General features: G+C 43.3%; 1 protein-coding gene across 1 annotated transcript in view; it reads right to left on the minus strand.

Annotated features, from left to right (window-relative positions):
* KAT6A (lysine acetyltransferase 6A) overlaps positions 1–23,923 on the minus strand; it is an 81,001-nt gene that overhangs the window by 23,586 nt on the left and 33,492 nt on the right. The window contains exons 3-11 of the mRNA XM_083514094.1: positions 18,473–18,581; positions 16,570–16,685; positions 14,577–14,658; positions 13,806–13,941; positions 12,372–12,688; positions 11,244–11,362; positions 3,743–3,858; positions 2,281–2,422; positions 1,610–1,771 (exon numbers count right to left, since the gene is read on the minus strand). Coding sequence (XP_083370220.1) covers positions 1,610–1,771; positions 2,281–2,422; positions 3,743–3,858; positions 11,244–11,362; positions 12,372–12,688; positions 13,806–13,941; positions 14,577–14,658; positions 16,570–16,685; positions 18,473–18,581 — 1,299 coding nt within the window. The remainder of the gene's footprint in view (positions 1–1,609; positions 1,772–2,280; positions 2,423–3,742; positions 3,859–11,243; positions 11,363–12,371; positions 12,689–13,805; positions 13,942–14,576; positions 14,659–16,569; positions 16,686–18,472; positions 18,582–23,923) is intronic.

Genomic DNA, 23,923 nt, shown 5'->3' on the forward strand with positions numbered 1-23,923 from the left:
CCCAAAAGCAAGTCTCCAAGGAAAGAACACAAGGCATTATCCAGCCACTGAACCTCTGTGATCACAGCCAGGAAGGGAAAGGAAGAAAGAACTGTCACTGAGCACACAAAGTTGCTTTCTGTAAACTTGTATCATTCATGTGCCTAGTGCAGTAATGTCTACCACTCCACGTGACAGTGGTTCTCCGGGGTCTCAGTCACATAGGCCCTCCCAGTCCTGCTACCTGTGATCCTTTTTAGTTAAAGATGCTCAAGAATGAACCTGCACCACCACCGGAATCATGACCCCTCCCCTGTTATACATAATTTCAGGACCTTGTACTTACAGCAAACTTCTCTCCCTACTTCTCTACAAAGGGCTTTTCAAATCCTCAGAGATTTCCAAAGCAATAAAGAACCTTTGTGGGGGGTGGGGGTAAGACAAAATAAAAGTCCATCTGCAGGTGGGCTTGTGGGGGGGGGTGGGATAGCCATAGATTAAGGCTACATTATTTCCTTTTCTGAAAGTGTTGAAGCAAAAAACAACTTCTATTTTTTTGGGGGGGGGGTGTTAAGACGGGCCTTTCAAAGTAGCTCTCTGTCCCTGTGTGAGGAATACTAAAGCCACATTCAGCCTCCATGGTCTCTTTCCCAAAATGCAAACAAAAGCTCTGAAATGAGATCAGCATCTGATTTGAGAAGCAAGCTCACTGGAGGTAACAATTAATGTTTACTTCACCAACTAACTCTCCTCCTCACCACCCAAGGGACTAGGAAGTCATTTAAAACCCTCTCCCCTCAGAGCTGCCAGGCTGGAATTCATGCTCCTTAGAGAATACACTCTGTTCAACAGCATAAAAAAGAAAGCTGCTTTGATTAACTGCTTCAATTCCCTGGATTCTGCTTATGCAGAACTTTAAAGGCTGTTTGGAACCCATAAAATTATACCCATCACTTCAGAAGTGTGACTGGACACTAGTTTGGTTAGATCCACTACACTAAGGAGGGAGATTATTTAGATCTGCTGAAAAATGACTTTCAGTTTACGCACAATTCAAATCCAATTATATTTTCTTGGGTACGAGTCATACCAGTGTGAATAGACTTTTCCAGAGGTACAGCCAGTCTTATCACACACAAGACTTGACAGGAAGAACAAAAGAAAGTTTATAGTCTTTTGGCACACACTAAGTATTTGGCCATAGTCAGGGTTGTGTGTATGAAGCAAATCCACACAAGCACAAAAAAGTGTGGAATGCAATTTTGGGTGCAGAATTCAGTTTACTGGGAGTTTCAGTCTCAAAAAGACATTCCCAGTCTTTTTTCTTTTAAGTGCAAGCATAGGCATGGGAAAGTGTATGGCCAAAGCTCCTGCACATGTCAGCAGGAAAAGTTCCAGGAGTTAAGCAAGGGCCTGTAGTGCCTTGTGCCTCTCCTCGTGCTTAGCAAAAACAGAGCAATCAATTAAGCAAAAGCTTAAGAATCCAGCTTTTCACCACCCAATATTTGGATTAACTTGGTGCAGATTTTTTAAAAAGTGCATGATAGATATGCTCCTGGTTTATAGTTCCTTAGGTATTGTCAGGACACCAACAGAACACCAACAAGTGGAAATCCCCCCCACCTCTCACCTTGGAGAAATAGCCAACCAGGTGGCAACCCTTCAGGTCATTTTGCGTCAGCACATAGAAGAGAAATGGCTCCACATCATAATAGAGCGTCTTGTGATCCAGGAAGAGTTTTGCTAATAGACACAGGTTCTGGCAGTAAATGGTACTGACGTTGCCATCCACCTTAGAAAAATGGAGAACAGGTCAAGACACTATCTCTCATGAACTGCTAGCAGGCCACAACACAAAGTGATTTGCTTAAATCGAGTAGGATTATACCAAACAGACACAAACCATCTAAGGACTTGTAGCTTCAAGAACTAAAGGATGCAGCCTGAGGTAAGTAGTCACTATGAGGAGAAGCCCAAAGCGGCCAGCGCTCCTCACACTACCAACCTTTTCCTAAGAGGGATGTACAACATAAAATGCCAATACACTTCTGTTTTGCAGCTAATCATTACTGAATGGAATGAGACACTCATGAAATATTACAAAAGTAAGACAGCTCTGGGTTGTTTTTTAAAAACTGGGCTGCCCTCAGCCTCCCAAAGAGGGGATTCTAGCCATGATTAGAGCCCATTACAAGGGAATTGGGTTCCTACAACAGTTCTTCTCTGGGAAGCTCACAGCAGATTATGCCCCAGAGATTCAGGCAGGGACATAAACAGCAGCTAATAATCTTTGACACTTACCTCAAAGACTGAAACATTGCTCTTCCTGTAAATTTCATTGGCTGGGGGATGAAACCAGCCACACTTCTTCATGTGTTGCTGAAGGATAGTTCTGCTTTTCATATACTTAAGACAGAATTCACAAATGTACAGCTTAGGCAGCCTGCAAGATTAAAGGCATGGATGCATTGAGCAGTTTTGCAAGGTTACAACTTGAGGCAATCAGTACTGTTATCTCTACTGTGGCAACTCCCATAAAGGTCCATTGTCTTAAAGCTGGGTATACAGGAGGCAATATAGAAACAAAAAAAGCATAAGAGCAGGTTAAAATGTGTATTTGGTTGGATTCAGTTACTGAGACTGAGGGTCTTAACAAAGACCTCTTAGGATTACTTCTAGCTTAAAGTTTACCAAGGGCGTCCATCACTGGATATGAAGGGACCCCGTAGGCCCCTTTCCAGTACTATCCCTCCACCCCTTAATTTATGCAACTGGCAACTGGAACATACATAGCAAGCTGCCTATTATCAAGTCAGACCTATTGGCCCATCTAGCTCAGTATTACTTCCACAGGCTGGCAGCGCTTCCCTGGGTTTCAAACAAGGGGCCTTCCTGAATCTACCTGGAGATGCTGGTGATGAAACCTGGAACCTCCTGTATGCAAAGCAGATGCTGTACCACTGAGCTATGACCCTCCCCATCATACAAATTTCAATAAAATAGAAATTCCGCTCTTCTGTTTCTTTGCTGCACGGCACAGAAAATAAAGAACACATCTACAAAATGTTTAATAAAACAAAGTCTTTCAGTATGTTAATCCCAAAGATAGGAGGAAGCTCAGCTCTGATTATTCTGAATACTTTTTTCAGTTATCACTAAATATTGTCTGGTTTTCCTTGGTTATAAGTAGAGCAGATCTGTACCTATACTGTATGTGAAGATGATCAGAGAAACGAGGAACCCAACACAATTTGACATGCTGACATTTCTGTGCTTGTGTTTGTTTAAAAACAAGTTGCCAACTCTCACAGTTGCAAATGCAATGCCTTTACTTCAAGAAGAAAATCAGTGGCAGAAGGATCTGAGGGGGGCCGGGCAGTTTCAAAATCCTGTGTCTCCAATCTTTGCTACTATTTTTGCACACCAGCCACTACACTCAAATTTCCATGCTCTTTGCTCTTTCCTCCCCCCCCCCATGTCACAGTGCTTACTAAAATATATTAATTCTTTGATAGCTTCAACCTTAAAAAAAAAAATGCTACACAAGCAAATACCTATATATATAATATATACATTGCACGATTTAACTTGGTTACACATTTGGTTTGTTCAGAGGACATCCAGTCCTAATTTTAAGGAAGAGCATGTCTTTACAGTATGAGCTTGTCAGGCTTAACACATAGTTACACTTTATTTCCTACACTTGCTAAACATTCAGCTGCATAATGTAAACTGTATAATAGAGAGGAGGCCTGTGTTGTACCTGGAATACTCTTGTGGGTATGGAGAGGAATACCAGGTGTGGATTTCATATTTCCCAAACTCGATGACTGATGGACAGCGGACTTGTGGATCAGGGGCTCCTGTTACTCCTACTTTCTGTAAAAGAAACAAATATCTCTCCAAGTTAACAACAACAAAAGCACTACTTAACAGATCCAGCAATCCAGGAAAGAAGGAAAAGCTTTGGGATAGCACAGTTTTCTTCCACTACAGTGGAGAACTACAGTGGTACCTCGGGGTTAAGAACTTAATTCGCTCCGGAGGTCCATTCTTAACCTGAAACTGTTCTTAACCTGAGGTACCACTTTAGCTAATGAGGCCTCCTGCTGCTGCCGTAGCACGATTTCTATTCTCATCCTGAAGCAAAGTTCTTAACCCGAGGTACTATTTCTGGGTTAGCGGAGACCTTAACCTGAAGCGTATGTAACCCGAGGTACCACTGTAATTCACAAAGCAAGAAAAATATAAAGCCAGGTGTGCTAGTAAAAATGCTAGTCCAATCCGTCTTATCATTATGCTTGCCTGTTAAGAGTAATCTAAAGGAATTACCATATTTTTCGCTCTATAGGACGCACCCAACCATAGGAAGCACCTTGTTTTAGAGGGGGAGAACAAGAAAAAAAAATTCTCCCCCTCTCTGCTCAGTGTGCCTTCAGCGAAGCGGCAGGAGAAACGGAGCCCCTTCCATTTCTCCTGCCGCTTCGCTGAAGGGGCGCTGCGCAGAGAGGGGGAGATTTTTTTTTCTTGTTCTCCCCCTCTAAAACAAGGTGCGTTCTGCGCATTCAAGGTGCGTTCACCTGAAGCCTCCGGAGCGCAGTGGACATTCCCGCTGCACTCTGGAGGCTTCAGGCGGCTACCTTGGAAGCCTGGAGAGTGAGAGGGGTCGCTGCGCACTGCCCCTCTCGCTCTCCAGGCTTCAGTGAAGGCAACCCGAAGCCTCAGGAGCGCGGCGGGAGTTCCCGCTGGGCTCCGGAGGCTTTGGGTTCCTTTCAACCTGCTCTTTGGGGCTGGCGGGGGGAAGCACTGCTTTCCCCCACCGCCAGCCTCAAAGATTCCGGAAGCCTTCGGAGTGCAGCGCGAGTTCCTGTTGTGCTCCGCAGGCTTCGGGTTCCTTTTGCTGAAGCCGGGAGAGCAAGACTCTCCCGGCTTCAGCGAAAGGAACCTGAAGCCTCCAGAACGCAGAGACAACTCACGCTGTGCTCCGAAGGCTTCAGGCGGCTATCCCTGAAGCCTGGAGAGCAAGAGGGGTTAGTGCGCACCGATGCCTCTCGCTCTCCAGGCTTCTGTGAAAGCAGTGCGAAGCCTCCAGAGCATGGAGGGAGCGCTCCCTCTGCGCGTCGGAGGCTTCGCGTTGCTATCGCTGAAGCCAAGGAGCCTGCATTCACTCCATAGGACGCACACACATTTCCCCTTAATTTTTGGAGGGGGAAAAGTGCGTCATATAGAGCAAAAAATACGGTAATAGCCACTTAATAAATCCAAGGAAATAAGTGACTCCTGAAAAAGCAAAAGGGAGGGAAGGAAGCAGGGGCAGGCAGGCGTGTATCCCAAGTGCACCTGTAATAGACAGCACAGAACCTGGTTAGGAACTGCAACAAAAGGCAATGGGTGACCTACAAACCTACAAACAGGGTTTTGTTTTGTGTAAGTTTTCAAAATTCAAGATGCAACACCTCTCTCTCAAGAATATTTACATCAAACCAGAAAAGTGTCACCAAAAGAAATACCGTATTTTTCACCCTATAAGACGCACTTTTTCCGCTCCAAAAATGAAGCGGAAATGTGTGTGCGTCCTATGGGGCGAATGCAGGCTTTCGCTGAAGCCTGGAGAGCGAGAGGGGTCGGTGCGCACCGACCCCTCTCGCTCTCCAGGCTTCGCGGACCTCTCCGCAAGCAGCGGGAGCGCTCCCGCTGCTTGCGGAGAGTTGCCGCCATGCTGAAGCCTGCGCGCGCTGAGATCAGCACGTCCAGGCTTCACGGAGTTGGAAGAGACCACAAGGGCCATCGAGTCCAACCCCCTGCCAAGCAGGAAACACCATCAGAGCACTCCTGACATATGGTTGTCAAGCCTCTGCTTAAAAACCTCCAAAGTAGGAGACTCCACCACACTCCTTGGCAGCAAATTCCACTGTCGAACAGCTCTTACTGTCAGGAAGTTCTTCCTAATGTTTAGGTGGAATCTTCTTTCTTGTAGTTTGGATCCATTGCTCCGTGTCCGCTTCTCTGGAGCAGCAGAAAACAACCTTTCTCCTTCCTCTATATGACATCCTTTTATATATTTGAACATGGCTATCATATCACCCCTTAACCTCCTCTTCTCCAGGCTAAATATGCCCAGCTCCCTTAGCCATTCCTCATAAGGCATCGTTTCCAGGCCTTTGACCATTTTGGTTGCCCTCCTCTGGACACGTTCCAGTTTGTCAGTGTCCTTGAACTGTGGTGCCCAGAACTGGACACAGCACTCCAGGTGAGGTCTGACCAGAGCAGAATACAGTGGCATTATTACTTCCCTTGATCTAGATGCTATACTCCTATTGATGCAGCCCAGAATTGCATTGCAATTTCTTTTCCCCTTTGTTTTTCTATAAACTACAGGGCACTTTTCAATGCTCAGATGCAGGAAGTGGCATCCGAGTCTCCTCCTTTCTCTCACACACAGCTCAGTCCAAGTGCAATCCCACGCTATACTTAGGTGGTTCAACAAGCCTCACACACCTGCCTGTACCCCTCACTGTAATCCAATTCTTCAATTGGAAAACTATGGACTGTGCTTGCCCTACCAAACAGGACTTTAACTCAGTCTGCATGCCTGGTTTGGAGGGCAACTAGAGTTAAAGTCTGCCTCTGTTTGGCTGGAACTGCAAGGTAACCCCATGTAGTGCAGCATTGTGGGATTGGAGGGCAGGCAGGAGCACCCAACTGCAGGTTTTGCTCATAACACTCCAAAATGAGGTTTGGTGGTGCGAGCACCAGTCCTATAATTTAATTATAAAACGGGGTGCCATCAGTTCATAAATATTTATACCTGTGGCCCCCCAAAACCATGATTTATTCGACTGAGAAAAACCATTGTGCCCATGTGTTTCCACCTCGTTCAGACTGCATTTTCAGACTTTGTTTGTAGTCTAAAATTTAACCAGTTTCTCAGTTTGGAAGTAACAGTAAACAATGGTTTTAACGAACGCTGAAAGTATTTCAGTGCAGTGCAAGAGAAAAAAGAGCATCCAGGTATAACACTCATTCTCAGTCTTATAAACCATAGCATATTTGATTGAAATTCTTTCATCTGTCGGAGAGCCTTGGGGGTAGAATAGAGCAGATAACTTATCCAAATAAATGGCCTCAGTGACCAAAAATGCACCCTTAACACAGACTGCAATGACAGAGAACTTATCCCTGTAACTGTGTAGAAAAGATTTATAAATTAATTTCACAATATAAAAGTGCTAAACAGGAACTGGTGACCAGCTTATGCCTTGAAATAATATTCATACTGATTTACTCTTTACCCAAACTGTGCTAAAAGCACTTTGGAATTCTCTATCATGAGAGATACTGATGGGATTTTTAAAGGACAGCAGTCTCCATCCTGGTCCCTTCCAGATGCTTAGAACTCAAACTCTCTTTATGGTAGTTGTAGTTCAAACATGTGGTGGTGATCAAGATGGGAAGGGCTCGATTAGGATAAGAGCTGGGTCTAAACCACTGAGCCTAGGGCTTGCCAATCAGAAGGTCAGTGGTTCAAATCCCCAAGACGGAGTGAGCTCCCGTTGTTCGGTCCCTGCTCCTGCCAACCTAGCAGTTCGTAAGCACGTCAAAGTGCAAGTAGATAAATAGGTACCGCTCCGGTGGGAAGCTGAATGGCGTTTCCGTGCGCTGCTCTGGTTCACCAGAAGTGGCTTAGTCATACTGGACACATGACCTGGAAGCTGTCTGCGGACAAATGCCGGCTCCCTTGGACAGTAAAGCGAGATGAGTGCCACAGCCCGAGTCATCCACGACTGGACTTAACGGTCAGAGTCCCTTTACCTATGTCTGACTACCAGGAGAAGGCTCCTCCCATGAATAATAGAGACCCCTGGCTGGCCAGTGCTAGAAACAGGATGCTGCACTATGATGGACCTTTGGTACAATTCAACAAGGAAATCCTTCTGTTTTTATACAAAAGTTAAGGCAGAACCATTTTTTCTCCAAAAGTTTGTAGACATTTCTTGTTTTGCCATTTTTCTTCCACCTTTACATTTGAATAATCTCAAAGCAGCAATAAGGAAACAGCTATATTCACCAAATCTCTTTGTTCTTCCCTCATATCTTGCCATGCCAGAAAACAACCTGATGTACCTTTCCACAGCAATACACAAATAAAATCTCTCAGTTACTTAATAGTGTGCACAATAGCAACTTCAACTGCTCTAAACATCACCTCTTCGCCACTGATTGAATCCCAGGGCTCTTTCTTCCCCTTTTCTTTTTTAAGGAAAAAAACCTGAGGGATTGGGTGGGTTTTCCTAAGGGAAAGGCTGCAACAGCCAATTTACTTTCCCTAAGATACAAAATATCCTCAGTCAAAAGAGAGAAAAGCACACAATAGCCAAATCAAAATCATGTTTGATGCTAGAAACTGTCTTGCAATTGGCTCCACAAATATAATGGGTAGCACAAGTTCAATCACCCAAACTGAAACTCAAGAATTCTACCACCTGATAGAAGCCAATTTAAGAACACATCATTCCATGGAAGAATGAGAGACACACAATACAGTATCTATGAAAATCCACAATTCAAAAAACATAGTTTAGAATTGCTAATCCCAGACAGGACAGCGTTGAAATTACTCAGCTCACAGTCTGTTGCCAACTGAACCACACTGGTTTACATGGAGATGCTTCAAGGATGCTCTCAGACCGCACCTGTGGCACTGCCTTGCATGTTTGTGCCTTCTGGGTGGCCACTGAATTCTCCTCCAAATAGATGCCTGAGATAAAGGTGGAGTCCCAGTTCCAGTACAACTGCTTGCACATCATAACAGCTCAAAGTCCCATCAAAGCAGACGTCCAACTCCCACAACGGTGGCACCTGGCCACAGACCACTCCCTCCGGCAGACGGTCTCTCTTCAACAACTCAGCCAACCATCCTTGCAGCTCTGCTCAGTGTATTCCGATTTGCTCAGGTGTGGCACCCTGCTCTACCTGGATACGCACTGCGTCAGCAGCTCAGCTGAATTTAACCCAGTCCTTGCCAAACTCACACTCACAAGTCTTTGCAAAGTTACGGTATATACAATATCAGCAAGAAAAGAGAACAGTAATATTTATCAGAAGTTGAAAAGAGATGTAGGGCTGCTTAGTAACTCATGAGCAAGTACTCTGGAATTTACACCATGCTATATATGCAATTACTTTCAAATATCAGAAGTCTACATTGATCAGAGATTAACTAGTTTGTGCTGTCTGAAAGGCCTGAAGCTGGCTGACCAAAAAAAACCTATTACAAAAATAATATATTTGCACCAGCCATTCTAATTTGTGCACAGAGTGCACCTATATAAACACAACTAAATATAAAAGCGTCAATTTCAGAGGACATCATTGTGGTCCTTACTTTAATGGCAGAAGCTAAAATACTTGTGGTCTTTGCTGTCACCAGCTTATCTTGGTCTATAAGAGAAGATTCATGTAATAATCAACTAAACCTCCTGGATGAGATAATGATGAGCAGTGTTAGAAACTCAGATATACAAGCCAGGTGCCAAGTGACACCTTAAACCTTGGTTATGGCCACCACAGCAGAATGTCTATTCACCAGGGGGTTGGACTAGATGACCCTAAGGATCCCTTCCAACAATTCTACGCTTCGATGATCTCAACTACATTGCTTGACTGTCCCAATATGTAAGAAGGAGAAATGCAGCAGAAATGGAAAAGATGTAAACTATGGACTAAGGCAGAGGTTTTTAAACTGTGGTTTGTGAGTTCCATTTGGGTGGCCTGTGGAAAGGCTGTAGCACAGTCAAATAGATCTGTATTCAGCCCTGCACTTACTTTCCTTGATGTGATGATGGAGGACTAAGGTGCCCAGCAAGGGGTCTATGATTTGCATAGCCGCACAGAAGCACAAGACTCACAACTTGCACATGAGTCATCTGGCTCGATTGAGACGTCAGTCACCAACCTGGCGCCCAGAAATCTCCATGTAGTTGCAACTGGACCCTTGCCAATAGCAAACGTGCATGGTGCACAGTGAATTCCGAACACTGGTGATGAGGTGATTACCTCTTTAAGCAAATATTTGTAAAAAGAGCATACTAGCAACACATGAGCCTTTGTTTCTGTATTCCCATCAACACATGGATATATATGACCTTGGAATCTTCCTGTTACAGAAATACCAACAAGCTTTCTTTTCAATTTCTTCATCTGCTTACTCCAAAGGTTCTGCTGGCTTTTGTGTTTGTCTTCTTCCAGGCAGAGGGTCATCAACACCTCCCAAGAAACAGAACCTATAGGCCTCCTTTCGCCTGCAGTTTTGAAACAGGACATATTGTATCTGTACCAATACAGCCATGAAGGAGCTGAAGGGCCATGCTTAGACAGATGTGCACAAACATGGAATATTGAACAATCTACCATGCCTCTGCATTAAGCCAATGTCCTTTATACAGAACACTGAAAAACAAGCAAACTCCCCTCACAAATGCCAGGCAAGACCTTGCAGAATTCAATGTGCACTAAAACAGGGAGGAAGAAATGTCCAATAGAAATGGAAACGGGAAGGTACAGACTTGCTCTGATTCAGTTTTGAAGCAAGTAAAGCTATTGTATAGCTTTGGCATGCAAGTCTTACAATCTTGGACAATCCTTGATCTCCACTCGTCAGCCCCATGTTTCTGGGCTATAATATTTTAAGTTTGCCTCAGAGCTGCCTGCTTATCTCTCATCAGCATCACACCTCATCACTTCTTATCAACTGGCTGGTTCCCAGAAAATCCTCAGTAAACTACCTGTCTCAATCTTCTCAGTACTATGCATGTTATGACTAATATACCCCTGTAAAAAGGTAAAGGAACCCTGACAGTTAAGTCCAGTCACAAACGACTCTGGGGTTGTGGCACTCATCTGGCTTTACTGGCCGAGGGAGCTGGCAGCATTTGTCCACAGACAGTTTTTCCGGTCATGTGGCCAGCATGACTAAGCCGCTTCTGGCGCAACAGAACACCAAAACCAGAGCAGCACACGGAAACGCCGTTTACCTTCCTGCCGGAGCATTACCTATTATCTACTTGCCCTTTGACGTGCTTTCGAACTGCTAGGTGGGCAGGAACTGGGACAAAGCAAAAGGAGCTCACCCTGTCGCGGAGATTCGAACTGCCGACCTTCCAATCGACAAGCCCCAGGCTCAGTGGTTTAGACCACAGCTCCACCCGCACCTCTGTAGGAGTCTACTAACCATACCTTTGCATGCAAGCTTCATTCAATTTTACCTGCAGTGCTTGCTCCTGAATATCTCTGAACAACTCCATATCTTTCTCAGTCATGACATCTGGACCTCCAAGAAGCCATTCTTCATTTTCCTGTTTTCCATCCCAGCCATCCTGATTGTCTGAAAATGAACACACAACAACAAATGGAATTTCCTGAAATTAAGCACCTGAATATGCAAGGTGGTCACAGGATAAATAACTATCTAAAAGGGGTTATTGCACGTATTACACTAAGAAGTTTTGAAGTTCATGGCAGGCTACCCCTTTAGACTAAACTGTGACATACCAACATAGACCCTTCCACCCCACCACCTGGCAGCTTCAGTTCTTCCAGTGGTATAACCATTCCACTCTCACCCATCAGTACTTCTGGGCTTTGGGAGAAGGCATAGTCCCCTGGACTGTGGAAATGTGCTCTCAGTCTAAACCAACCTCACATGGCTGTTGTGCCAGGAACATGGGGAGGAGAACTATATATGCCACCTTGAGCTCCTTGGAGGAAAGGTGCAATGTAAGTCTAATAAAATAAATAAATATTCTTACAATCTTAACAAACACAAAATAATACACGCTAACCTCCACTGCTTGGACCGCTGTCCACAAATGAAAAGATATATTATGATGATTTTAGCATATACACTTTGCCAAGGTTCTGTGGTGTATTTGAAGATGACCCTTTAATTGTACGTGGATATATATATATATATATATATATATATATATATATATATATATGCTTTCGTAGATTTTCACGGGTACAGGAATGCAGGTTTTGGTCTGGCTGGTGCTTTCGGCTTCTTGTTACTGGCTTTGTTCCAGTAACAAGAAGCCGAAAGCACCAGCCTGAAGATGACGAGTGAGACCTCGTCGAAACGTCGCCTAGACACCCCAACTCTTACACGGGAAGACACCCGAAGACACCAAAACCTGCATATATATATATATATATATATATATATATTCTACTGCTTCCACCCAAGTACCTTCAACAGAATGTATTGTGCCCCAACAACATTTATGATAATGTAAAAAAAACCAAAGTCTTGAAGTTTCTTCAGAATCTGTTCTCAAATTGAAAATTAGAAGTCCAGAAAGTAAGAAGAGATAATACCCTCTACAATTAGCTACCTGTAGGCCAGTCTGAAGTGCTTGATTTCCTATTGTCTTTTCTCCTGATCCTATACTGCTGAGAGTAATCCACCACTTCTCCTCGAGCTTTACGCCCATCAGGGGATGGGGTGAAGAATTTGGTAAGGCCATCAATGAGCCCTTTGGTTTTCTTGTTGAATTTCAAGGTGGTGCTTGCATCTCTGCAGAATTCCAGGCCGTCAATTTGCTCCAAATAGCCCCCTTCTGACGAACATGTTGACTGGCTGGATAGGGGAGTCTTGCGCTTACGACCTCGACCAGGTCCCGTCTGAACTTTGCTGAAGGGGGCTTTTGATCTAAACAAATAGTAAAGTGGGTAATAGAGACTTACAGAAAGAGAAGCTATGCAGGGTATTGGCCAGCTGATAATTTCAAATTCTTCCTTGGGCAATAAAGATACCTGCAGTGCACTTTAATGGAAGTTTACTCAGAAGCAAATCCAACTCTGTTCAATGAAGCTTACTGTATGGTTAACTGTACACAGAACTGGAGCCTTCCCAAATTTCTCAGGAATCTGGTATTCTGAATAAAAATTAAGTGTATAGGAGTTACGTACTTAATCCCGCCCCCCCCCACCCCCAAAAAGACGCCACGAGAACTCAAGTGTTTAAGAGCAGTGTATAATGATCCTCATGGCAAGGCTTGTTTGACCCTTCAGATAGCTTCCGTCCCACACCTTTCTGACATGGAACTCTTGAGCAAAATTGGAAGCCATCTAAATATTCAAAAGCAGCAGTGACATGGATCATGTCCTGTGTTCTGTAAAGCAACAATCCAAGCACCCTCCAGATTTCATGGGTGTGGAAAAATCTTGAAAAGCAAGTGAGACAGAGTACTTCACTAATGGCAGCAGAACATTCTGCCAGTCTAACTTGAGAGGCTAGAAGGGTTTGTAGTGCAAGAAACATAGTTATATATTGCCTCAAGCTAACAGAGCAAAGTGGATGCTCAAACTTATTTTATTGAAGGAGGGAAGCTCATCGCTTACTTTAGGTTCAGTGGGAATGCAAGCTAAGAATGGCCATTGTTGTTATCTAGCATAGAGATCTACCTCCTAAGTAGAAGCTTGGGCTGCTTGAAATCAGCATTGGAAGTTTTTTTACTGAGGACTAACTGCCTACACTGAAAGGTGTAAACAGACTTCTACAAATAAAAAAAATGTGAAAACCAAAACAAATGCTGAGTTTACGGAAGCTGGGAAATTAATGAATCCCACAAAGTAAAAGATATGCCTTGTGTTGCATTCAGAAACAAAAAGCATTAAAAATTTGGACAGAAGTACTCATAATCTTTCCAGAACACGTACCAAAATATTTAACCCAACAAAGAAGATGGAATATCTCTAACAACAGAACTGCACAGGTATCCATATTCACACTGTACCCACTGCCACCAAGTTTTGGAAAAACTTACGTTGCATTTTGGTTCTTTAATCGGTTTTTGGGACGTCCTATTGGGTTGGCATAACGCCGCTTTATCTGTGCTGCCTTCTTGTGTAGAAGTTTTCTTCCTTTTTTACGTGGCCGACATATCTGACATATCCACATGCCTGTAAAGTGAACAGACTCATCATAATGTATATCAACATCTGTTAGACCCAGAGAACAATACCGTATTATTTATATAACCTAAGAAAAGCCCTGCTGGGCACGCAAGTGGCCCATCTAGTCCAGCCTCCTGTTCTCACAGTGCCCAGCCAGATGCTCATGGGAAGCCCATGAGCAGGACAGGAACACAACAGCAATGCTCTCCCTGGAACTGTATATAGTACTGCTTGAGTGTTCAAACACTTCAAATACATTCTCTGCAGTCACAGAATCATAGAGTTCCCTACGCCAACTTTTAACATATGGTAGTAGTATTATGACCCTGTACTGCAGATTTTTGAGGGGTGGGGGTGAGGAGGAGGAGCTGACGCTGACAGACTTGTGGTTTCCCTAAGGAAACCTAGTAAGCTCATGGAAAAGGCCAGATTCAAGCCATGGTCTTCTTCATGTCTCGCAGCTCACACTCTTATTCACTACAACACTATCTGTAAAGTTATTCGGAACTCTTAATCAAGCCTATGCTACTATTCTGTTCTGCCTGTTAAAGACATCTATAATTTGACATCTATAATTTGAAGGCTAAAAGGGTTGTTTGTGCGAGTTTCTCCCCCTGCAGCATCTTTTAACCCTTTCTTACCTTTTGGCATCCTGGTCAGAGGGGGGTCACAACATTCCATGTGAAAGCCACGATCACATGAGTCACAAAATAGCATATTATCCTACGAAGCACAGAAATTTCAAGTTACTGCAATTCAAGCACTTAGACCAAGAACACTCTTTTCTGTTATCATCAAATATAACCACTATGATTCTAGGCTGAGAGGGGGTATTCCAGCTGCAGACTGGTATCTTCCTGCCTGTACAAGGATGAGGAAGGGAAACTGCAAGAAATATATAATCAGAAGCTGCAATTACGCTGTGGCCCTCACACTGCAGAGGGACCGTGTGGGCAGGCGGCTTCTTTAAACTGCTCTGTTGAGGGGCAAGCGGCTGCCCATGCCTCAGCAGAGCAGTCTAACGAAGCTTCGACTTTGGCTCACATGTATGGGTATGTAGGCAAAGAGGCAATCCTGGTCTCAAACTGTATAGGGCAGGCATGTCCAAAGTCCATAGGGGGGAGCCCTAATCTGGCCCGCCAGTCGGGTTAATCCAGCCCCTGTGGCAGTTTATTTCTTGGGGTACAATCGTAAAAAAAAACCTCAACAACTGAAAACCTAAAAGCAGCTCAACAACTTCAATCCCAAAAAAGGTCAACAACCTTGGTCGGCCCCCACGGCCCTTCATTTCATCAAATCTGCCCTACTTTGGAAAAAGTTTGGACACCACTGGTATAAGGCTTTGTACACTAATACCGGCCCCTTGAACACAGCACGGTAGCTAATTGTCAGCCAGTTAGAGTAGCAGTTACTACTTGCAAGTGCTGTTTCAAACTGTTTTCACTGCTTTATTTGTTTCTATTAATAGAATACTATAATTTCCTGCTCTGGTAATATTTTATTGAAAGGTTGGTTAAATATTTTCTAGATAAATATTTGCCTATAACTGTTATGCAATCAAAGGAATAAACACTGAATTAATGAGGCAAAAAGAATATTTTGTTTATTCTATTTACAAAACTTTTCTTCCTATATTCCTTTAAAATATTTGTACCCTACTTTTCTGCTTAAAAATCATCTGAATTAGCATAAATGAGCACAAATGCAACCAATATAGATTATTTTTAAAAACAATAGCTTGCAGAGAAAATTGCAGTAGAAACAAATAAACTCAAATCTTACGTAGGAAGAATAACCAAGACCTCTCCACTAAACACTTCTGGAATAGGAAGTTTTAACCTGTTAGTAAAATGCAAGAACTTAGCCTAGGTGCAATGGCCATAAAGGTCCTGCCATGCATACTAACTCACCTAACCTCAGAAAGTGGAGAGAGACAGAGCAGCACCAGCAGACTCTTGGGGGAGAAGGCAGACCCCCCCTAAGATCTCAGGCTGTTCAGGGCTTTGAAGGTTGACGGCCAGAACTGGGCTCAGAAGCAAATAGGGAACCAACACAACCAATGCGACAAATGCTCTCTGCAGAACCACCACAATTTGTAGCAATTAAAACTTGAACATACTTTTCCAGCACAGCATGCTGTAGTAGTCCAGCCTGGACGTTTGCACTGTGCACATGTCTATGGCAAGGTCAAATCTCACCGCCAACTGCAGAATCTCATGCAATTAGTTAGAATATGAACATGATCCAGAAGCATGATTCATTACCAAACTTAAAACCATGGAGAGACCTGGTCTGAACAGAGACATTGGATTCTTATCTCATTATACATGACTTAGCCATTTTTCACCTTCTCACCCCTTGCCTTTTCCTGTAAGACCTATTGCAGTCGTTAAGAGTCGTCAACAGGCTCATCTCAGCTATCTGCCAATCACCCATTCCCACCACCCTTCTGAGTAATACCCCTCCCCACCTTCTCACTATATAGAAGGATCTGGCAACTTCTGTTTCAGTGTATCTGAAGAAGCGTGCATGCACACGAAAGCTCATACCAAGAACTAACTTAGTTGGTCTTTAAGGTGCTACTGGAAGGAATTTTTTTATTATGATCCAGAAGGTGAATGTCCAGGTACTCACAGCATTCTTGCCCTGATCTCGACAGGAACTGCACGTTTTGCACTCAATGCACTGCCACCGTAAGGCCTTCACACGAACTGTTAACTCTGGGGAGAACTTCAGGCAGGATGGATGACCTACACCAAGGTGAAAACAATTTCAGTTAAACTAAGTAGGAACAGCCTGTGCTCAGGAAGAGCAGAAGGTACAGGTTTTATTGCAGTTAACATTTGACATCTTAAAAAGACTCCAGTTCTGCCAGAGCAGTTCCATGTGTGCTTGGCACTCTGGGATGAACCCACAATATGTGTTTTTGGAAGGGAAGTTGGTTTCTTGCCCAAACACTCAATATTCAGAGGAAAGAGGTAACAAAACCCTTGAGGAATTGCATGAATAGTTCTAACCGAAGATGATTCCAATATGTACTTAAGTACTTGCAGAAATTATGATGTGCCCAAATAATGCCAAAGAAGCCGTTCATGAGGTGAGCTTTGTAGATTAGCCCTGCCCCCCCCCCCAGCCTGCCAACACACCTTTATATTCAAAGGTGGGGCTTACTGGGTTTCTATGTTGGACACGCTGGAGGCAGAACCCTGTCCAGTTCATCCAACATAGTAGGTGGCAGCCAAGGCACAGATAGGTCCCTGCTTTCTTAGTGAGTCTTCTGCACTTCAGGAAAAGCTCCTTCCTGTGTATCCAGCATACAATTAAAGAAACCTGGTTCAATAACAGAGACACAGACTGTCATCAGCTCACCATGTTTCTGTTAAATGCAAAAAAGATTCATTGGCTGTGAGTCTAGCACAGAGCTTTCCAAACTTTTAATGTTGGTGACACACTTTTTTGACATGCATCATTTCATGACACAGTAATTCAGTTTTACTAGCAAACCGGAGGTTAAACTAACCCCTTTCCAGCGTTCACGCAACATACCTACACACTGCAGCCGACAGACATGTGCTGCGACACACAGTTTGAAAAGCTCTGGTCTAACACATTAACATGGTGGGCTAATGGTGAAAGGGTAGAGCCCTTCTTGACTCCATTTCCAACCTCTTGGTTTCTATGGGAGGCAGGGAGCTTTACCTCCTATGCATCCAGTGCACTGCCAGAGGATGCGTGAAATGCTCTATGCCTATGCTAGTAAGCCACATAGTTTCTATGCTGGGTGGGAAGGGGGGCTTCCATTTCTCCTTGACCAGCATAGGAACCATGTGGGAGGAGATGTCAGGAGATGTGAAGCCCACTTCGTTTCTGCAATGGGTAGAGAGGAGGCAAAGCACCAACTTTCCTGCACAATATATAAATGCGGTGGGTTGCCAGAGGACAGCCTGAGCATTCTGCTTGTCTTCTAGCAGCTCACTCAGTTGTCTGAGTGAAATTCCACCTACGCTCACCAGGCAAGCAGCTAAAAACAAAGCTGCATTAGGCTAAAGGGCACATCTGCAGGGGACATTTTTACAAATTGTATTCCCTGCACATTGCATTTTTTAATAGAGCTGTTGGTGGTATCTGTGTGACAAAGAGTCTTCCCAGCCTACAATGAACCGTCTTTCCAAGCAACTTCTCTTTTGCTTCTCTTTAAGCAGCAAAACTCTAGAGCAAGAAATACTTTACCACACTGTACCACACAACTTTTCAGCCCCAACATGAACTCTGGTCATATTAAGTTTTGCAAGTTTCTGCACTGCTCCAAGCATTACCTCAGAAAACATAAAACTAATCCCTAGCAGCATAGCCAAGCATAAGGAGAAGTGTAACTACAGTGGATATTGCCCATGACAAGCAGTCTTGAAGCAATTCTCCAGCTGGGTTAAAAAGGTGTTGTTTTTTTAAGTTAGCTTGTTAAATGTGCACAATGAATGCATTTGCAGGTCACCAATTCAATAGATCTCATTGCCCCAAAATGCTGGCAGCCACCTACCACTATTGCCGCAATCAGCACAAGAAATGAGCTCTTCAGGTTTCTTTTCTCGGTTTTGTTCTTTTGTGCCAAGGCAGAAGCTGCAGATTGGGATTGGTTCAGCAACTGGCTGTGGGGGAAGGAGACGAATATTAGAGATTTTCATTAATTATATCATATTTGCAAAACATATACTGAATGAAGACATTAGAGCAGAGATAGCTAACACAGGTCAAAAGTATCGAGACATAAGCAATTCGTTTCCTAGGGCAGTGTTAGAAAATCAGATATATAAGCAAGGAGCCAAATGGCTCCTTAAACCAAGGTTACAGTCACCAAAACAGAATGTTTAGTTGCCATTTTGGGGTAAAATAGCTCAGAAGTCTTGTTTTTCAGATGATGGATTGACTGTGATTGATTCTCAGTTAAACATCTGGCTAACTCAGACGACTACCTTGAGTCAGGTTAACTTTGAGAACTTAAAAGTCACTTGATTCAGGAACATGCCCACCTACACAGTACATTGGCCTATTCCAACCTCTCTTTCTTAATGGTGACATAATAACGTAAGAATATTCTTCACCACTATGAGAAGGACAGTGGGGTCAGGTAAGTGAAGACAAGCTACAACTAATAACTATAACTATTAACTATAATGTTGTTTACTGCTACTGCTCAGGCTGCACACAGAAAAAGCATATTGGTTCCAGAAATTCATTCTGATTATGCAGATAAAATATAACTGATAGAATTCTACAGGATGTGGTATGAGTGAGTGGAAAGAGTCAAGACCCAAGGATGATCAGAAATGCACTTCCAAATGGTGGTGATGTCAGGTGCCATCCTGGTGCCCAGGCATCTTCACTTGGTTGCAAGTGGTCGATAGCCAGGTGCAAAATGCAACTGGCACCTGGCTAATTTCAAACACTGTCCTAGGGTGTTAGACAACTACGCTTTATTCAGAGAGAAACTAATGGGTCTAACTTAATCATGGTCATTAATTTCAATGGGTCTGCTCTGAGTAAAACTTAATTGAAGACCACTCCTAGTCCCTGTCCCTACCTCAAAAATTCACAGAGCACTGCAGTGAAGATATATATGCAAAGGAAGCCAGTTCCAAGTGATTGCAATGAGAGCAGACTGCAGGTGCTGGGCCTGTATTGGTCACGGAGACCATTCTGAGTGGTACTCAGGACCTGATGTAAGTGTTGTGGTACAGACTGGAAAACAGTGACTACAATGCTATCAAATTCAACTTATAGGCAAGTGGGCAACTGCCAAGGAAGTCAAACAGTCACACAGAACTTCAAAGGAGAAAACTGAGGGGATTGGCAGAAAGGAAATAGAAAGGCAAAGTTAAATTTCTCCAGACTGCCGTGAGGTTATTCAAAAGCATAATGAATGTTAAATTATATAATATATACCACAGATCAGGAAAGGTGCCACAAAGGTCTACAGGATGTGTGGCTAACAAGCAAAGTCAATAACATAGAGGCAAGAATGTGTTTTTCACAAAATAGATGAGATGACAACAAAAAGCAACAAAACATTGGCAAAATAAAGGAAAGCTGACAACAAAAAATACAAAAAAGAATTTCAAGGAGTTCATCACTAAAAGCATTATGCCTGGTAATAAAACATTATTTAACAAATTAGAAGCAAGAAAAATGCTTAGGGATGATATTGGACATTTGGATGACATTTGGTCAAATGTGTGCTAAGGGAGGAAAAGGAGACTGATGGGGAAATGAACAAATCCTTTCAACAGTATTCATGGCAGACGGGCAGAGCCCTGTGCCTGAGCTAGTAGGAGAAACCAGGGCAAAGAGTGGAGAGAAGGCATAAAGCCCTAGGCCTTAGTGACAAAACAAACCAACAAACAGGAACTTGAGAGTAGGAAAAAGTGGGCAGCTCCCACATTGGAGAAATATATAGTAAGTGGGGGACAACCATGGATCTGTATTGGGACAAGCTGGAGTTGGGCTGGAAAGTGAGAAAGTCAAACCTGGAGGTGGCAACAAATTGATCAGGGTTCTAGAAACAAGAACTCCCAAAGGAGCTCTCCAAACTGGATGAATGGGAGCTAAAAAAGCAAATGCAGTTAAATGTCAGGAAGTGCAAAGTTATGCACATGGGGACAAAAAATCCTAACATACACAGCAATGGGTTCTGAATTGGGGATGGCTGGCCAAGAATGAGATCCTGGAGCTGTAGTGAAGGTATCAACCCAGTGTGCAGCAGCTGAGAAAACGGCAAATTCCATTTTAGGGATCATTAGGAAAAGGAGTGAGAATAAAACCACCCAAATCTTAATGCTGTTATATAACTCTATGGTCCACAGTTCTGATCAATGATCCCCAAAGAAGATACTCATAAGGCAGATTTACAACATTTGGAGCTTTTTTAGTTTAGAGAAAAGAGAAGTGAAAAGGGGTAAATTACAGAAATGTATAAGATTATCACACGGTGGAGAAAGTGGACAGAGAAAAGCTCTTCCTCCTCTCTCATAACACTAGAAGCCTGTGGGGTCATCAAAAGAAGGTGAATATTGGAAGATTCAGGACATACAAAAGGAAGCACTTCTTCACAACTATGGGAATCTGTAGGCACAAGGCATGGCAATGGTTACTGACTTGGACAGCTTTTAAAAGGGATTAGACAAATTCATGAAGGTAAGGCTATCAATGGCTACTAGAGGTGACAATTATATATGATTTTTAGTATCAGAGAAAGTAGGCCTCTTGAGTAAGAGAGTGTCTACTCATGTCCCATTTGCGTGCCTCTGACACACATTCACTTGGCCACTATGAGAACAGGATGCTAGACTAGATGGCCTGATCCAGCAAGGCTCTTCTTGTGTTTTTATTTTTCATGTGGAAAAGGTAATAGCAGTTCCACAGTTAATTCGTTCTGGAGTTCCGTTCTTAACCTGAAACTGCTCATAACCTGAGGTACCACTTTAGCTAATGAGGCCTCCTGCTGCCACCGTAGCACAATTTCTATTCTCATCCTGAAGCAAATTTCTTAACCCGAGGTACTATTTCTGGGCTAGCGGAGTCTGTAACCTCAAGCCTCTGTAACCTGAAACCTCTGTTACCCAAGGTACCACTGTACCACTCTATTCTGCCATGGTCAGACCACACCTGGAATACCGTGTCCAATTCTGGGCAACACAATTTAAGAGGGTGTTGACAAGCTGGAACATATGCAGAGGAGGGTGACCAAGACAATCAAGGTCTGGAAACCAAGACTTACGAGGGGCACTTGAAGGAGCTGGGTAGGTTTAGCCTGGAAAAGAGAAGCCTGAGGAGATATGATAGCCATCTTCAAATATCTCAAGGGCTGTTACATGGAGGAAGGAATAAGCTTGTTTTCTCCTGCTCTGGAGGGTAGAAATCAAAACTAATGGCTTCAAGTAACAAGAAAGGAGATTCCAACTAAACATCAGGAGAAATTTTCTGATAGTAAGAGCTGTTCAACAGTGGAATGGTCTCCCTCGGGAGGTTGTGAACTCTCATTTCTCATTTCTTGGAGGCTTTTAAGCATGGGTTGGATGGCCATCTGTCATGGATACTGTAGTTGAGATTCCTACATTGCAGGGGGTTGGACTAGATGACCCTTAGGGTACCTTCCACCTCTACAATTCTATGATGTGATGATTCTATGATTCTACTACACAGGGTTTGTCAGAGAAAAAAATGTATCACTTAATGCATTCCACCTGGAGCTCTTTGGAGAGAAATGGGAAGCGAATGTGATTAGTACTAACATTATTTATGTATGTACAATGCAGGCCTTGAATACTAATTGACTATGGGGAATGAAAGCTCTCAGTCACCCCAACATACTCAGTCAGAGAAAATTCAATAGTAAAAAGGTTCCCACCTCCATAGATTAAATGCATTGCTTATTTTCGCACCAACTGATGGTTCATTTGTCTTTCCAATGTCCTTTTAAAATATAAGAGAAAGCTACCCTCTTTCTTTCTTCTCTCCCGCTATAGCTTTATCTTTTTTTTACAGTGGTACCTCGCAAGACGAATGCCTCGCAAGGCAAAAAACTCGCTAGACGAAAGGGTTTTTTGTTTTTTGAGCTGCTTCACAAGACGATTTTCCCTATGGGCTTGCTTCGCAAGACGGAAACATCTTGCAAGTTTGTTTCCTTTTTCTTAACACCGCTAATACAGTTGCAACTTGACTTCGAGGAGCAACTCATAGAACGCGGTGTGGTAGCCTTTTTTGAGGTTTTTAAAGACTTTGGTGATTTTTGAAGCTTTTCAAAAACTTTCCCGACACCGTGCTTCGCAAGGCGAAAAAAATCGCAAGGCGACAAAACTCGCGGAACGAATTAATTTCGTCTTGCGAGGCACCACTGTACTTTCACCAATGTGAATGTGATCAAGAATCCTAGTTTTCTTTTCAAAAGAGCCATCTAGCCTTTTTAGTTGCATAGACAACTTTTGAGCGTGTACAAGCAAGCATGTCAGTGAGAATGTTTGGTCCCTAATAAGCTCTTCTCTGCTCTTAAGAAATGGTTTTTCTCTCTTAAGAAATCAACTCCGGTCCTCCAGATGTTTGGGACTACAATTCCCCAGCTAACAGGACCAGTGGTCAGGGATGATGGGAATTGTAGTCCCAAACACCTGGGACTATGCCTATGCCTGGATGCCTTCCAAACCATAAAAACTTTCATGAGCTGTAGTAAAGAACAAAAGCACGTGCATTCCCATCATATAATCTTGATAGACACTCATATAATCTTGATAGACACTCATCTACATAATCACAGTTGCCCTGAGAATGCAACAAAGGGAAGGGATAACTCTTTGGCCCCTGCCATCAGTTTCACCACTTCTACCACACCAAAACCACCAGCAAGGGAAGAATGGCTTCATCAGCTGGATATAAATGTTTGTTTATTCTGGGTTGTTAAACTGATTGTTCTCCCCCTTTCCATAGTGTTAGGCCTGTAGGTCTGAGTGCAGGATCTGTGTCTCATTGTTTGATTGATGTGAGCCTACTTTAGAAGGCAAAATTCATCTGTAGTGAGATAAAAATATAAAATGAAACAAAACATCACCCCTAAATTTCTCTCAGGACTGCAGCTGCCTACTCTCTTATTCCCATCTTGTGTTCTGCTGGCTGCCATGAGTATTTTTCTCCTCAGTCTGCACTGCTGAGAGCAATAGAAACCTTCCTTCCATGGGACTGTTGCATCTGCTCTGCGCTATCAAGAGCTCTCAGCTTTTGCCTCCCAACCATATATATATATATCACCACACTATTAACCAATGCTCGTCAAATGTGACAGGGCTTCATAAGTAGATGCTCACTGAGTATGCCACCTAAACATGATTACACAACACTAGGAAGAAAACTGTTTCATCTAGAGCACAAATTACTGTGCTAGGAATCTGCCCATTAAAAAGAAATTTCAAAACAACTACACATCTATTTTCATTGAAATCCTTTT

The sequence above is a fragment of the Podarcis liolepis genome (genome assembly GCF_965112155.1).
Source record: "Podarcis liolepis genome assembly, chromosome: 7".
NCBI lineage: Eukaryota > Metazoa > Chordata > Lepidosauria > Squamata > Lacertidae > Podarcis > Podarcis liolepis.